The sequence below is a fragment of the Ipomoea nil genome, unplaced genomic scaffold (genome assembly GCF_001879475.1).
Source record: "Ipomoea nil cultivar Tokyo-kokei standard unplaced genomic scaffold, Asagao_1.1 scaffold2704, whole genome shotgun sequence".
NCBI lineage: Eukaryota > Viridiplantae > Streptophyta > Magnoliopsida > Solanales > Convolvulaceae > Ipomoea > Ipomoea nil.
In genome coordinates this window covers 61,313-78,410 of record NW_017619132.1, presented here as the reverse complement: position 1 = coordinate 78,410, position 17,098 = coordinate 61,313, and the positions used below count along the sequence as shown (strand labels likewise).

The 17,098-nt window shown below is 35.2% G+C and overlaps 3 protein-coding genes across 4 annotated transcripts; all 3 read left to right on the top strand.

The window, feature by feature from the left end:
- Positions 1 to 2,935: 2,935 nt before the first annotated feature.
- LOC109155801 (F-box/kelch-repeat protein At3g61590-like) lies at positions 2,936 to 5,682 on the top strand. The gene is made up of 2 exons (XM_019303455.1): positions 2,936 to 3,307; positions 4,250 to 5,682. Exon 2 carries the CDS (start codon positions 4,272 to 4,274, stop codon positions 5,499 to 5,501), a length of 1,230 nt encoding a protein of 409 aa, XP_019159000.1. The 5' UTR covers positions 2,936 to 3,307; positions 4,250 to 4,271; the 3' UTR covers positions 5,502 to 5,682.
- A 106-nt stretch (positions 5,683 to 5,788) lies between these two features.
- Positions 5,789 to 14,646, top strand: LOC109155805 (eukaryotic translation initiation factor 1A). Its single transcript, XM_019303460.1, has 3 exons — positions 5,789 to 5,806; positions 13,105 to 13,432; positions 14,256 to 14,646. Exons 2-3 carry the CDS (start codon positions 13,178 to 13,180, stop codon positions 14,436 to 14,438), a joined length of 438 nt encoding a protein of 145 aa, XP_019159005.1. The 5' UTR covers positions 5,789 to 5,806; positions 13,105 to 13,177; the 3' UTR covers positions 14,439 to 14,646.
- Positions 9,173 to 12,694, top strand: LOC109155799 (BTB/POZ domain-containing protein At2g46260-like). 2 transcript variants are annotated; one of them, XM_019303453.1, is made up of 6 exons: positions 9,173 to 9,671; positions 10,113 to 10,235; positions 10,582 to 10,706; positions 10,882 to 10,945; positions 11,171 to 11,450; positions 11,661 to 12,694. In XM_019303453.1, the coding sequence occupies exons 1-6, from the start codon at positions 9,419 to 9,421 to the stop codon at positions 12,472 to 12,474; spliced, it is 1,659 nt and encodes a 552-aa protein (XP_019158998.1). In that variant the 5' UTR covers positions 9,173 to 9,418; the 3' UTR covers positions 12,475 to 12,694. The 2 variants fall into 2 exon arrangements, with proteins under 2 accessions (XP_019158998.1, XP_019158997.1); XM_019303452.1 differs by having other exon boundaries at positions 9,206 to 9,671; positions 10,092 to 10,235.
- Positions 14,647 to 17,098: the final 2,452 nt, after the last annotated feature.

Sequence of the window (17,098 nt, the reverse complement as noted above, 5' to 3'; positions counted from 1 at the left end):
GTTTTTTTTTTTTTTAATGCTACTGGCTCTATTACATTGTAGTATCTGTACAACAATAGCTTAATTAACTATAAGTTTTGTGTTCGATCGAGTTTTGAAATAATACATCTACTTAAAAACTTATGAGGGGGTGTTTTGTCATCATCATAATTTCAATATGTAAGAGCCTTGTGTACCCCAACTGGTCGGAAAAAAAAACGTGTCTTCCTAACCAAAAAAAAAAAAAAAAAAAACAAAAAACAAAAAAAAAAATAAAATAAATAAATAAAAAATAAAAAAACCAACAATAATCCCTTGATGCATGCATGATATACTAACATCACAAGTGCATGCATGATATGCTTTTTCAGGCTACCACAACAAAAGGCGTGCTGTAAGCCAGTAAGTCTATAACATGCATTTTTCACTGCTTAGCTTTTATTTTAATTTTCATAGTCATAATTGTTAATTATATATCCCAATAAAAAACCAAAATTCTTTTTTTTTTCTTTAAAGACCTTATCATATGTAAGATTCATAATAAATAAATAAATAAATATATATATATATATATATATATATATATATTTCGATTTCTTTATCAGAATTATAATCTTAATATTCTTATATATATATATATATATATATATATATATATATATATATAATTGCGAATTTAAATCGTAAACTTTGTGCTTTTATATATACCCCGTTCAAGCTAAGGTAGGTATTAATCATATTGAATCTGATTGATTGGATGCATTTTATTCATGCATGCATGCATCTTAGTTGATTTATTATGTTTACATAGCAACTACAAGCATGTAAAGTAATTAAAGGCACAGAATAAAGTGGACATCAATTCTAGACTGTCAAATGAAAGATTGAAACATAAAATACTTTGTTAAAGATATGATTTGGCTTTTGGAGCTATTATAATGCACCAATAAAAAAAAGTTAATAATAATAATTACAATCAATAATAATTATAATTAAATACAATTAAATACTAATATAATTTCACAATGTGACAACCAAAAGCCTTACCACTTTAGCAGTTTTAGTCTTAGTTGTAATTATTACTCCGTATAAATTTGTTTAGGTTCAACTGTTACCAACACAATAAATGTTAGCTTATGAAGCATTGTTTCCTGTTATAAATCTAATATAAAATCTGTTGATTAATTGATGACTTTGTAAGTTGCTTTGATACCATTGACACTTTGTGAGTTGCTCCTCTAATATCATTGAAATTGTTATAAATTCTTATTTATGGACATTATTATGACATTGATTACTTGATTTGTAACTGTTGTAACAGTCAATTTGTATAGATTATATATATATATATATATATATATATATGATATATAAGGATATAATGAGATAAGATTCTCCCTTCTATCTATTTTTCTTTTAACAGAAATGATTTATTTTGACGGTATCATCATAATAACAAATCATAAGTAAGAGATCAATTTACCCATGCATAATGAATGCCTATAATTAAGGATTTAAAAAAAAAAAAAAAAAAAAAAAAACTAAAGACTTGTATATATTTTTTTTCATATGTATTAACACCTTTTTTTTAGCACCTCTTATTATTTACTATTTAGATATACTGCAGATAGGAAAATAAAATAAAATAACAACCCGTTAAACTTTAACTGTGAAATCAAATTTTATGAGAAATGGTTAGCATATTAACTCATGTTAAGGATGATCATGTTGGATTTAGAATAATTTTCTTTTGTCCAATAAATAATAAGATCTAATCCAGATATTGGAATTGAGTTGACTTGAAAATTAAAGATAGAAACCAACAAATCAACTAGTAAATCTTTTGTCAAGCATCTTGTGCTCAAATGGCACTCGTGTTGGACTACCATTTGAGAGGTTGTGAGTTTGAGCCTCAATGGAGGCGTTATTGGCTATATATATATATATATATATATATATATATATATATATATATATATATATATATATATATATATATGCGGAAAATGAATTACCCGCTTATTTTTAAAAAAATCAATTTTGATTTTTTTTTTCTCCCCTCCCACATTATTCTCTTTCATACTTATTCTTACATTCTCCTCCTAATACCCCCATCAGGGTTCAGTATTCTACAGAGACATGTGTGCCTTCAATAGAGGATCCACCGCCTTGAGGTAACAATGATGTTCTAGTCTATTCAATAATCATACAACGAGAATATATTGTCAGAGTATAATGAAGTTAGATTTCTGGTCAAGAATATTGAATAGACGTATTGACCAGGTTGATGAGTTTGACCATGACCTTTACCTGGTTCAGAGCAAGTGTTGTGTGGAAGGAATGTTGCATGATATTTGTAACGGAAATGTTCATTATAATATATATAAATATATTCATTGTCAACTATGTAGTTTTGACATAATACTAGGTGGCATGACTTACGATTTATTAAATATTACTCGTTGTTAGTTTGACTATGAACATAGAAAGTCACCCCTTAATGGTTCGTGGTAATGCCGAGAACTTTTAATTGGATGGTTTTGGATTTGCATCTGTCAAAGACTCGAAGCACGCTTCGAATGGTAAAATATTCTAACTCCTGCTTTAAACGTAGAATTTAGAAAAAGTGATTGATACTTTTGCTGCGTGTGTATGATTTTTCTAACATACACAATGTAAGCCCCCATCATAAACAATATTAAGTTTCTTACAACACATATCTCCGTTTGATACACACTACAAATAACAATGGGATTGCATTCTACCTCTACACAACGTTTGGATATAGTTATTATTATTTTGTTTTATAAATCTATAATATTTTGCTTCACCAAGGTTCTTTACACTTATTTTGCTTTTACTTTTTATTTCTAATTATATATAGAGAAAAAAGAAGTATTTGGAAATATTTAAGCAAATTAGAAAAGGAAAAAAGGATAGACCACTGACCACTCACAATGACATTAATATCCATTGTCCATCAAGTTCCTTGTTGACAGTGGCCTCCTCAGCTCCTCTCCCCCCAGCCCTATATCTAACAAGTAACAAAGCCGCCTCTGTTTCATTCCTCCGCCTGTCATTTTAGCTACAGAAATCACCTAAGAAGACAAGCCCAGAACACCCTTCCTACTCGGGGACCCCTACCCTTTGGCTTCTTCTATATCTTCATACACAAATCTATACTTTCATCAATTATGCACATTCGCCATCTTTTGATGATTGATATGTAATACCCATCTTGTATTTTGGATAAAACACTAGCCATTCATAATTCTCTCATAATAATTTCACCAGTCTGGAGGTCTTGGGAATTGGCTCAGCAATAAAGGTACGATTTTTATTTGATTCCGCCATGGATGATTTGTTGCTCTTTTTTGTGTGTGTTGTGCTTTCTTTCTAATATGGTTTTCTGGTAATTTCAAGATCTGCTTGCCTGACAATTCCTTTTAGGTGATTAATAGGCAACATATGAGTTTTACTGATCTATATACTTTCGATGGAGTGCAGTATATGATCTATTTTTAGCTGCGAAAGTGGTGGGCTTTTTAGATTAATCAATACGAGTGAGATAGAGTGCAAATTTTACTAAAAGAATTGCTGCTATTTTGTTTATTACAGCATATGATAGCCCTTTAGATGCATTTATCATATATATATGGTCAGAAACAAGCAGTTTGCGTTTTTCTTTTTTGCTCTTTTCTTTCTGCTATGCTTGGAATCCAGAAATGGGATTTTTTTTTGGGTGAGGTGGGGGGAGTCAGGCACAATTCTGCAATTGAGTCTGTAAAGATGGTCAAAGACCTTTTTTTTAATGGCATTAACCTTTCTACACATTTAATTGAAGTTTTCAGCTCTCTTTTTGAGTTTGAAGATGTTTAATTCTTGGTAGCATTCAAAACATATGTGCTGTTAAGAAACTAGTTATATAGCATCAAAATGTCTGTGGGGGTTGTGCTTTGGTGTATGGCTGAACTGATGTGCACTATCTCTGTATTCCTATTGTAAGGACTCCTGTTGGGCTTATATTCCAATGGCACCAAGAACTTCCTTTGTTTTTTTTTTCCTTTAAATTTAGCAAAGTTGTAACAATACTGCCAATACATATCATTTAAGGTTTACATTTTCTAATTGTTTTGATCTGCTGGCTTATCTCATGATTATAAGATAGCTATTTAATCCAATGGATCTTTTCTTTTTTTTTTTTAATAAAATATATCAGTGGTTGATGCAAAGACTTTTTTTGTTTCCCCATTACTTTTCTTGTGTATAGGATTTTGTTCATCTTTTTCATTATGGAAGGAGAAACATCATGGGTCAGTCATTGCTTTGATGACATTGCAAGAGATAATATTGAGTTTGATTCATCCTCAGAGCTTAATGATGAAAGCAATAGAGGCGTTACCCCAGTTCTTGTTGATTTAATATTGCCTGATGATCTGTTGGAACGGATTCTTGCCTGCCTGCCCATTGCCAGCATTTTTAGGGCAGGTTGTGTCTGTAAAAGATGGCATGAGATAGTGAATTCAAAGCGATTTCTATGGAATTTCTCACAGATCCCACCACAAAAACCTTGGTATTTTATGTTCACAAGCTCAGATGAGCCAATTGGTTATGCCTATGATTCCATCCTTAGAAAGTGGTACAATTTCGAACTCCCATGTATTGAAACTTCCAATTGCTTCATTGCTTCATCTTGTGGATTAGTTTGCTTTATGGACAACGATAGTAGAAGCCAGCTGTGTGTTTGCAACCCTATAACCAAATGCTCCAAGAAGCTTGAGGAGCCTCCAGGTCTTAAGTTTTCTGACTACAGCGCATTGGCAATCTCAGTTGAGAGGAAACCTCGCAGACACACTGTGACTTACAGTGTCACAATTGTCAAGTCTAAACAAGTTCCAGGGAACTTCTTTCAGTGGGATCTCTCCATCCACATATATGACTCAGAAACAACGGTGTGGGTAACCCCATTCACGGAGACGTTAGAAGGATGGAGAGGCGGGGATGAGAGCGTAATATGTGATGGTGTTTTGTACTTCTTGATCTACTCTACTGGAGGTGGCCCTCCATACAATCGTCATGGCTTAGTGACTTATAATCTCATGAGCAGATCAACCCATGGTTTACTAATGAGGAGTTTCATTCCAGTGCCATGTTCCCTTACTTGTGGTCGATTGATGAACCTGAAGGAGAGGTTAATAATGGTGGGAGGGATTGGGAAACCAGACCGGCCTGATATTATAAAAGGGATTGGGATATGGGGTCTGAATGGGAAGGAGTGGCAAGAGATTGCACGCATGCCACACAAGTACTTCCAAGGCTTTGGTGAGTTTGATGATGTTTTTGCTAGCAGTGGCAGTGATGACCTGGTATATATCCAGAGTTACGGAGCCCCAGCTCTTCTTGTTTTCGATGTGAACCAGAAACAATGGAGGTGGTCAGTGAAATGCCCCGTGTCAAAGAGGTTTCCTCTTCAGCTCTTTACTGGCTTCTGCTTTGAATCAAGGCTTGAAGTCACGCCCTAACTTGATGATGTGATGGACTGAGGTGTATCGTAATGTCTTGATTTTGCAATCCTTTATATATTTTTATCCAAGGAGTTTTGGAAAAGTTTACATATGTGGTCTGTACCGGGGGATGACTGTCTATTTATGAAAATGGGAATCTGATTATTATTATTATTATTATTATTATTGATTTTGATGTGATATGGATTATGGTAGTATGTTAGTAAGTTAGCATAGGAGGTTTGATTGTGGGTCTGTTTCAAATTCTGGGTATGTTGAAAAGGATAAGCTATAGAAATGTGGTATCTCTCTCTCTCTCTCTCTCTCTCTCTCAAAACTGAGAGATGAGGAGTAGGAGGCACATGTGGTGTGTTGTTACAACATCCTCTGCATCTGCCCACTGGAATTGGGCAAAACATGATTGATTGGTTTTGAGGAGGGGTGTTTGATGCAGGGACCACAAATTGGTCCCTCCACCCTAATCTTCAATAGTATATGCAGTTTGGGATGGGATGGGTGGGGACTGCAACTTGAGTTATTGGCAATTGGCAATTCAGTTCCCATTGGATAGATAGTTGACGGAACTTAGCAGTAGTCAGTCACACTCACACTTAGCCTGTAAGGTGGTATGCATGTTATTGTTAGGTGAGAGAAGAAGTGGATTATTGTATTTGTGTGTTTGAAGGGTTGAATTGAGTTTGAGTAGGCAGGCCAGGCCAATCAGATAACTGCACATTGGGCCGACATGAATTTGTTTATTATGTTGTTTCTATCATCGTTATTATATTCAATTGAGTTGAATGATCAATCCTTCTTGTTTTTGGCGTATGTGTGTATTTTATTTAATTAAAGAAAAAAGATTGGGTTGTGCAGTTGTGTTTCTACGGTCGTCATTTTCCATTTAGCCGGCCCCCTTAACCGTAACCAACGTAAACCAATTTAATTTACAGAGGCCGAGGGGGAGGCAACTGGCAAGGCCCGATTGATGGCCATGGCACTATGGCAGAGGCAAATTGCCAATTCATTCCTAGGTAGGCAGAGGCAAGAATGTCAAGCAGCGCTATTCCATTTTCTATCATTTATGGTTGGTAGTACTAGTACACTTATGGACATGTTCTTGCTACACATCCTTGATTCATTGATACAACTCTAAGGCTGTGTCATATCCAGGGTTGTAAAATTCGGTCTAGGCGCCCGCCTAGGCCCTAGGCGCCTCAAGACCATGGCGATTTCCCCCTTAGGCGCCCGCCTAGCGCCTAACTCGGCCAATTTGGCTGCCTAGTGTCTAAGTTAGTCGAGTTAACTCGTCCATTTTGGTCGAGTTAATCTGATCGGGTCGGCCTATTTTATTATTATATATGTGTGTGTGTGCGCGCGCGCACATACATATATATAATATGACATATATACACTCGTAAACTAGTTTTATACTTTGAATCTTTGGATGATTGAAGTATTTGAGTATTTCATGAGTATTTTCAATTTTTAATATTGTTTTAATGTTTTTTTTTTTAAATCATTGTTTTGATGTTATGACTTATGAATTATCATTAATTCATTTATTTGGATGTGTTATTTGATTAAATGTTGAAAACAATCTCATTAAAATTGTCAAACTGCAAGTCTACCACTATTTTTTTGGCGCCCGCCTAGCGCCGCCTAGACACCGCCTAGGCACTAGGCGCTGTCCAGGCGCCCGACTAGCGCCTAACGCTTACTGCAACCATGGTCATATAATAATACTTGAGGAAGAAACAAACGTAACAATGCTTCAAGTGATGCTCAAACTACAAAATGAAAGAAAGAAACAAGTGATCATCAAGTTGAAAGGGAAAAACTTACTGGCCCTGTTTGGTAAAATGGCTGTTAGTTGATAGCTGTTAGCTGTTAGCTGATTCTGTTAATTAGAGTGTATAAATAGTTGATAATATTAGCTGATTGTAGAAAAATGTTTGGTAAATTAGCTGTTAGCTGATAGCTGTTTGGTGTAATTTATTTTCTCAAAAAGCTAATTGAAAAAGTTGCTTGGTGTAGCCTTTTGAATTTTAGCCTTTTGGAGTTGCAAAAAGCTAATTAACCAAACATTTATATTGATATTTTAACTAAATCAAACAATTAATAGTGGTCAAATAAGTTAAAATTGGCCTATAGGCCAATTTTTTACCAAACAGGGCCAATATATTATTCACTTTACTACTTTCATGTCTAAGTAAGTATTTATACATTAACATTGACAACTAACCTAAATCATTCATTATCTCCTGATTATTTCAATATTATAATACTCCGTAACATTTAAGTATGGTAGGGTATGAGATTTGAGGTTTCTCTTTTCAGTCTCTAATAGTGAGTTAGATCTAAGTGAGTCAGTCATGTATATTATATTTCACTAAACATGAAGCAATCTAATTTAATAATTACACATTAGTGAGTATGTTTGGAAAAACTAGCTGAAAGTTGAAGAGTAGCTAAAAAGCTATAAGCTAGAAAATGAAAACTGAAGATCTGTTAAACTAAGTGATTATGTTTAAAAGTGTTTGGTAAAACTAGCTTTTTGATAAACTGATAAATATAAAAAGACTAAAAAAGACATCTTCATAAAATTTAAATAAGTTAAAATTTAACATTTTAAAATAAAACTATTAGCATAATTATGATGTAGTATCTCATAATAAAGTATCAATATTGTTGTGAATCTTCTTCATCTCAATATAGGTCCGACTTAAATTTTCGTTGATGAAAATATTATCACTTCAATATTGAAGTTCATCGGGCGGTATGTAATCTGAATGCTGCTCAAGCACGTTAAACATCATGTCATCTTGCGAATTCTTTTGAATATAATTATGTAGTACAAATGTGGCCATAATAACATCAATTTGGGTCTCACAGTAAATTGTGGCATTTTAACAAATATCTTCCATCTCTTCTTCAATACTCAAAACGACCTCTCAATACAATTTCGAAGAGAAAAATGTGGGAAGCATATATATATATATATATATATATATATATATATATATATATATATATATATATATAGAGAGAGAGAGAGAGAGAGAGAGAGAGAGAGATTTATAGAATCTTATAAAATATTATAAAACTCATATGATTTTATAGAATTTCAAGGAGAAGTTTAGATATATAATTACAGTCGTACTATCAAATAGATCTTTGCCGTCCGTTGAGGGAGTGGAATAAGCCTAAATAATCTCATGGAATTCATTTTGTAACAATCTAACCAGTTGTTCAAATGAAGATGAAGGAGGATACTTGGTCGCGAGGATTAATAAAGAAAAAAAGAGAAAGAAAAATGTCAAAAGAGATTTAATTGGGATGAATAAAGGATGTCATTAATTTAAAATTATAATGGTAATAATGAAAAAAATGTTCAGAAACTAAACGGTATTTAAAGTATTGATTTAAAATAAATTAAACTACTGATTTATTTGTAAAACATTACCAAACTTATTAATAAATTAAAATAACCTATAAGCTTAATTGTCAACGGTATGGAAACTTTTTATATTTGTGCCAAGTGAGAAATGAGTACACATTATAATATGAGCCAATTGTTATATTATACAAAGATTTGCCATTATTCCAATCAAAGGCTCCAATTTGCAATTGGAAGGTTAATTCACAAAAAGTAAAGTAAATAAAACGTGTTTGAAGTGTCGAAACCAAAAGGAAATAAGCTAACAGGAGTAACAGCGGTCAAGACTACGAGGAGTTCATTTTTGAAAATTGATAAATGAACTTTAACGTTTGCGTAATCATAGACTCGTGTTTGTTCAAGTCGTCTTCAATTTCTGCTCAATTTTCTCCATTTCATTAAGCGGGCAGGTGAGGAAATTTTGGTACTACTCTAGCAGTACTCACACTCTAACAGTAGAAGCAGCAAAGGCTAGGGTTTTTGAGGGAGGGACGGTACTATGAAGGACCAGATTTTGGACCTCTTCGACCCGAGAACGGCGGTTATGGACCCGGATTACTCTCCCACGTCCGCTCCTCCGCACCCGGATTTTGGATTCGCTTTCAACGATAGCAATTTCTCCGACCGCCTCCTCCGGATCGAGGTCGTTGCAGACTCCTCCGATGCCTGCTCGGATTCTGATGCATCGCAGACTCTCGCCGATTGGACTCGCCATCGCAAGCAACGCGGAGGAGGTGACTTTAAGGAAAATGGTTTGTCCCCCCTGGTTTCTGTTTGCGCCTGTACATATTTTTGTTTCCTGTGTAACTCTCTCTTACGAGTGAATAAGCTAATTGAGCTGCTACGGATTTCCAAGTTTGGAGTTTCCAGTACCTATTTCCAGCTTTCATCTCAGTTCAGAGAGACTGAGCCCACTTCCTATTATGCCATCATGTTTACCTATAAAACATTAGTTGCTAAATCCATTTTCTATGCTTTTAGAGTTTCTTAGCCTGTTTGAAGCCGTGTAACATACTGCTTGTGCTCATTTGTCTTATAGATTCTTCATTTGTGGTATATACCTCATCACACATCAAAGCTAATTATTAATTTCATATGCATAATTCCTTTGCTTGACATGCTGTTCCTATTGCTCTCTCTTATGCTGCTATGGGTTTTCTGGCGATAACCAGACACGTGCCACTCATTTTCAGCTCTCGACATTTCTACATACCAAGAGGAGCAAATTGTTAACTGCAACCCGATTGACACCGAAGATGCTGATAATGGAAACCAAGATGAGGCAGTGGTGGCTATGATTGAAGAAGCACAATCTGGTACTTTGTAGTTTGTTCAGTGAATGTCTGTGCATAGTCTATAATAAAAGGAAAAAAAAATGTTAGCATTATATAAACTGATAAAAGTTACAACTTATTCTAAAGATTATTGTTAATCAACTAGGTTTTAGAATAGCAAGAATGCAATTTATGAGCTTGCAAACAAAGTGATTATGAAATGGAGTCGGCAATTGTGACAGTATCTTATTTCTGTTGTATATTAGTTGTTCCTGTTTTAGTGCTTTATCATGTGGCTGGGTTATATGAAACATTATCCATGCTGCCAGTCACATTCTAATTTACTATGATTATCCAGCTATATATGATTTCCTATTGTGCTCCATAGGAGATGAAGCTGCTAACAGTGAGGATTCGAATTGGAATATAGATTCTTCTTCTAAGGTTGTAAAAGTGAAAACATTACATATCAGCTCTCCCATTTTGGCAGCAAAAAGTCCATTCTTCTATAAGGTAAAATGACTTTTAGTTTGTAAATTGCTAGCTTACTCAAGTACCCATAGAAGTTTTAAAAACTTAAATCAATAAATAAATAATTAAGCGGGAAAAATTGTAGTGCTTTGTATACATAGACTGGAATGCAGTAGAGATTCATTTATGATCTTCTGTTCTCTTAAAACTTGTGTAGCTTTTCTCAAATGGGATGCGGGAGTCGGAGCAGAGACAAGTAACCTTACAAATTCATGCTTCTGGTATGTTCTAGCATATAGTAACTTCTTACATGATACAATAATTGATTTGAAGCTATGTTGGAGTACTTCTGAGTTATTTGATCATGGAATTCCCTTTTCTTGTGGTCTCTGAGTTATTTGGGTTCTAATGCGTCAAATGGTTATTGTTAATGATTGTTTGATTACGGTATAGATTTCTAACCTTTTAGCATGCAATCATTTTCCTATTGTTATTCCTTTGGACAGAGGAAGCTGCCCTTATGGAGCTCCTAAATTTCATGTATAGCAATACATTGACTTCAACTACAGCACCTGCTTTGTTGGATGTGCTCATGGCTGCTGACAAATTTGAGGTTGCTTCGTGCATGAGGTATTGCAGCCGCCAATTATGTAATTTGACAATGACTCCAGAGTCTGCTTTGGTTTATTTAGAGCTTCCTTCAAGTGTCCTAATGGCTGAGGCAGTTAAGCCGTTAACTGATGCAGCAAAACAATTCCTTGCTGCCAATTACAAAGATGTCTCCAAGTAAGTTTCATTTCATTACTTACCACCTCCTTTCTAATGCTTGCTTTGAGTTTTTTTTTTTTTTTTTTTGATGTGTGTGTGTGTGTGTATGTGCATGAATCATGAGATTTTTTAAAAATTCATTTCCAGTTATCTTTTAGTTACCTCTGTTTTAGCAATAACATTTTATTACCGCCATTGCTACTTTTAAGAGCTGATGTAAATTGATAGGTATCAAGAGGAGGTTATGAACTTACCTCTTGCTGGAATTGAAGCAGTTCTATCCAGTGATGACCTCCTAGTAGCGTCTGAGGATGCAGTGTATGACCTTGTGCTGAAGTGGACAAGGACCCATTATGCAAAGTTGGAAGAGCGACGTGAGATTCTTAGTTCTCATCTCGGTCGCTACATCCGTTTTCCTCAGATGAGCTGCCGAAAGCTTCGTAAGGTTCAGACTTGTATTGATTTTGATCCTGAGTTTGTTTCCAAACATGTATTAGAGGCTCTTTTTTTCAAGGCGGAGTCCTCCCATCGTCAGCGAATCCAAGCTGCAGATGATTCTTCTTCTGGTAGTCACCGTTTTGTTGAGCGTGTGTACAAGTACCGGCCTATCAAAGTGATTGAGTTCGAGCATCCACGGCAACAATGTGTAGTGTACTTAGATCTTAAGCGGGAAGAGTGCAGTAATTTATTTCCATCTGGGAGAGTATATTCTCAAGCATTTCACCTGGGAGGGCAAGGGTTTTTTCTGTCAGCACATTGCAACATGGATCAACAGAACATTTTCTACTGTTTTGGTCTGTTTCTGGGAATGCAGGAAAAGGGGTTGGTGTCATTCGCAGTGGACTATGAGTTTGCAGCAAGATCAAAACCAACGGAGGAATTTGTTAGCAAATACAAAGGAAATTACACCTTCACTGGGGGAAAGGCAGTTGGTTATCGCAATTTATTTGGCATAGGATGGACTTCTTTCATGGCAGATGACAGTCCCTACTTCATCAATGGCATTCTCCATCTTAGGGCGGAGCTTACAATCAAGCACTAACATTCCCTTGCTTCTGTTTTTTTGTTTTCAGAACTTGTTTTCCCATGGCTTCGGCCTTTAGGTTATGGATGGCGACAACACTAACAGCTATAGATTAGATTAGACAGATTTTCGGACATTGTTCATGTTCTTCCTTTTGTCCTCTGGATTCAATTGGATGTAAATGTAATTAAACACCGCGTAAATGTCATTGATGAATGTCGTTTTGAGAGTGGCCAAATTGAACATGACTTCATAATAGTCAAGTGATCTATATTGAAGGATAAAGTTGTTATTTTTATGACATTTTTTAAATAAAATATTTGGTCATCTAAATTAGGTCGAATGACTAAATGTAACAATTTAATAGTTGTGTGATCAGTGGAAAAATGACAAATTGTTGTGTGAACTACAATCCAAAACGATGTTTATATATTTGAAGAAGATGATGCCAGGCCTACTAATATGAGTTAGAATAATGTATTTTATATATTTGAAGGAGAGTGATGCCAGGCCTACTAACGTGAATCACCCGGCCCATGACCCAACCCAATTGTCGTCCATACAGCTCACAAATGGTATCGTCGTCTATAAAAGCTCGGAAGCTTCGCGTCCGCAGATAAGGAGAGCTTCTCTGTCCTATGGTTTCTATCTCTCTCTCTCATCTTATCACACCAGGTTTAGGGTTTCGTAGAAGAAGGCAAGGCAAGAATCGGAAGAAACCATGCCGAAGAACAAGGGAAAGGGAGGTAAGAACAGGAAGAGGGGAAAGAATGAGGCTGACGATGAGAAGAGAGAGCTGGTTTTCAAAGAGGACGGCCAAGAGTACGCTCAGGTCCTCCGTATGCTTGGTAACGGTCGCTGCGAGGCTATGTGCATCGACGGCACAAAGCGCCTTTGTCACATCCGTGGAAAGATGCACAAGAAGGTCTGGATCGCCGCCGGTGACATCATACTCGTCGGTCTCCGGGACTATCAGGCAAGACCCAATTTTTTTTTTTTTAAATTCATTTTCTTTAAACACCAATCTCATTTTTCCATTGGATTCAACAAAAAATATATTTTCTTTTTTACTCTTTATGTATAAAGATTCTGTGTAAATCTTAGTGTTCTGGCCTGTCTTTACAATTTTTTTTAAAGTACTTTTTAGTTAACTTTTCAACATTATGAAGAGCTATAATTATAATTCACAAGCTGATTCTAATTGAAAGCAAATGCTAAGATATCTAAGAGAAGAACTGCATGCACATCTGGCTGCAGTTCATAGTTATACATGCCCTTTTCAAATGTTATTATTGCATATATTTTGTGAATATTTTCTTTTCTAGGCAGAATTACACTTGCTGATTGGGGTCTGTTCAACAAGAATGTGTAAATTGCAATCAAACATGCAAAATTATAACTCTCTATTCTGCTTGAATCAGCAATGGTCCTTGAAGTTGTGGAATTCACATAGTGTAACTAGAATGTGTTTATGCCATAAGAATTTGACCTATTTACAAATTCATTAGGATTAAGTAGATATTCTGTTTTCAACAAAGAATAATTGTTCTGCCATCCTTAATATTAGTCAAGTTCATTGATAGGCACAAGGGGCATGTGCATCAGTCTACATTTTCCTATTATATTTGGAAAGGATTTCCTGCCACTCTTGAGCAAAATTCACTATATTGTGTTATGAATGAATATGATTGGAAAGAAACAATACTTGCTTTTTTTTCCCTTACTCCCTAATCCTCTGCCTATGCGGATTTGTACAACACTGTGTTGTCCTAACGAAGAAGTGTTTTAACTACGTGCAGGATGATAAGGCTGATGTGATTCTCAAGTACATGCCAGATGAGGCGAGGTTGCTGAAGGCATATGGAGAGTTGCCAGAGAACACTAGGCTTAATGAAGGTATTGCTGGTGGTTTGGATGAAGAGGATGATGGTGGTGCTGATGATTACATTGAGTTCGAGGATGAGGACATTGACAAGATCTAAAATTTGCACTTACCATTCATGTCTTAGTTTGCCTTGCATTCTATCATTATATGAATGAATAGAGAGAGAGCTACTTATGTGTAACGTTGTGCATTGGGTGTATGTACAAAGTTTATGCTTTGATAGAACAACTACAACAATACTGCAATTTATCATTTTCTGTGTTCTAAATGGTTGTTTACTCGTATAGAATGAATTCAATAATTTTATGCCCGGTGTCTAACTAAAAGTATTACAACAAATTCATTATGCCCTTTGTCTAACTAAAAGTATTGCAACAAATTCATTATGCCCTTTGTCTAACTAAATGTATTACAACAAATTCATTATGCCCTTTGTCTAACTAAAAGTATTACAACAAAATAAATGAATGTGGAGAGGAAAAGAGGAAAGTTTCAACACTAAAGTAGTGATGGCATTGTGGATTGATGATGTTCAAAGTTCTATAACAATTAAAGATGTTGGGATATTATGTTGAGGTTCGAGTTTTATTACAATCAAAGATCAAAGATGTCGGCATATTAAAAAGTGTCGATTAGATAAGTCATGTTTTAAAAAAGTGGAATAAGGTTCAAATTGGCCACTGAACGTAACCTGAAAATGCAATTAGGCCACTGAATGAAAAAAAAGTGCAAGTAGGCCATTGAACACTTCAAAAATGTGCAATTTCACCTGACAGCAGGTTACCCTCAATTTTAGCAGGTTATCTGCTTACGTGGCAGCTGAGTTGTCATTTTTAATAAATTTTAAATATTTTTTAATAAATTTTTATTTAATTTTTTTTTAAAAAATAAAAACGACTTTATTTTATTTATTATTTATTTTTTTTCAATTTTTTATAAAATTTATTATTAAAATTAATTATTAAAAATTATTTAAAATTTATTAAAAATGCCAACTCAGCTGCCACGTAAGCAGGTAACTTGCTAAAATTGATGGTAACCTGCTATCCGGTGAAATTGCATACGTTTGGAGAGTTCAGTGGCCTAATTGCACGTTTTTGGAGTGTTCAGTGGCCTAATTGCACTTTATTTTCGTTCAGTGGCCTAATTGCATTTTCAGGTTACGTTCAGTGGCCAATTTGAACCTTATTCCTAAAAAAGTTGAACCCTGAATTAAACTTAAAGGTTCCTCATTGCTCCTACCCAGGAGATCGGTGGAAGAGATAAATTTAGAGATGCAACATAATTGGTCTGTATGACTGTATGTTCCCAAATGCTTGTACATTAGTGTCAACAATGACAAATCTAAATATAATTATATTATTAAATATAAAAGTATTCCATGTGGCATTTGATTAGATGAATTTAAAAAAAATATATAAACAGATAAAAATAAACAAATTATTAGTAATACCAAACTGTTAATTGATCTCTAACATAACTCCGTCAAACCACCTTATAGTCGTAGTCCAAATGTACTATAATCTAACCGCCGGCCCTGCATTCACAATATGTTTTGCATATTGTTACATTTGGATGAGTACAAATCACCCAAATAATCTTAACAGCACGATAGGTTCGTATAGTCAGTTATAGAAGTAGGTAGGATTGTTGAAGATAATATTCCCATTGATAAATGGGGAATTATGCAGGAAACGTGCTGCGGCGGCGCATCATCCAATTGGTTATATCCTGCGTGTTATTGTGGCCATCTTTACTCGTACGAGGATTGCAACAAACGTTTGATCGGCAGACATTGGATTCATTTATTGGGCAGCATGCACTTAAGAACGCATCTAATAGGCGCACAGGTAGATTGTATGATGTTGTTCTGCCGGCTAACTTTTCTGGCATGGAAGCCTCTGTTGTTCGGTTTAGAAGTGGTAGTCTTTGGAAAAGGGGGGCTAACTTTAGCCTCTTCCATATTCCTCCTAATATATTGCCGGTTCCCTTCATGAGGAGAATGAATATAGTGTTTGTCAATCTTGGAAACTGGTCGTCTTCCTACTACAACGTCCCTAACTACACTCTTGTTGCTCCCGTGGTAGGCTTGCTAGGCTACGATGCAGACATTATTGGTCCTTCTTCAAGTCACAGAAGGATAGATGAGTTTAGATTAATGAAGGATCGGATTCTAGTCCATTTTCCCAATAATAATAATAGATCATCTTTGGCGGGCATGAAATGTGTGCGTTTTGGGATAAATGGCGGTACAATGGAATTCAGCAATGTGAGGGTGGATGGGTTGTGTGTTGCGCGGGGACAAGGGCATTTCACCCTTGTGATTCCTATGGCGGAGGAGGAGGAGGAGGAGGAAAAGAAATGGAAATGGAAATGGTGGGCAGTAGGATTTGGAGTTGGAGTAATGGGATTGATTTTTGTGGGGATTATTATGATGTATAGAGTAGTGAAGCAGAAAAGAGTTGGGAGAATGCAGAAACAGAGTGAAAAGAGTGAGGCTTTGAATACGGTGTGGGTAGGGAGGAGTAGAATGCCTTACGCAACAAGAATCAGAACTGAACCAGTTATTGAAGATAGCTACGTCCCTTAATTAGCTTAGCTTAGCTTCAAAATCAATTATGCATGCATGTTTTCTCATCTTCAATTCATTTAGATTTAATTGGGGTGTTTTTCTTTTCTTCACATTCATAAGTGTAGTGTGCAGTGGTTAGTATTAATTAATTAATTGTATAAATTCATTTATTTATATAATGTTGG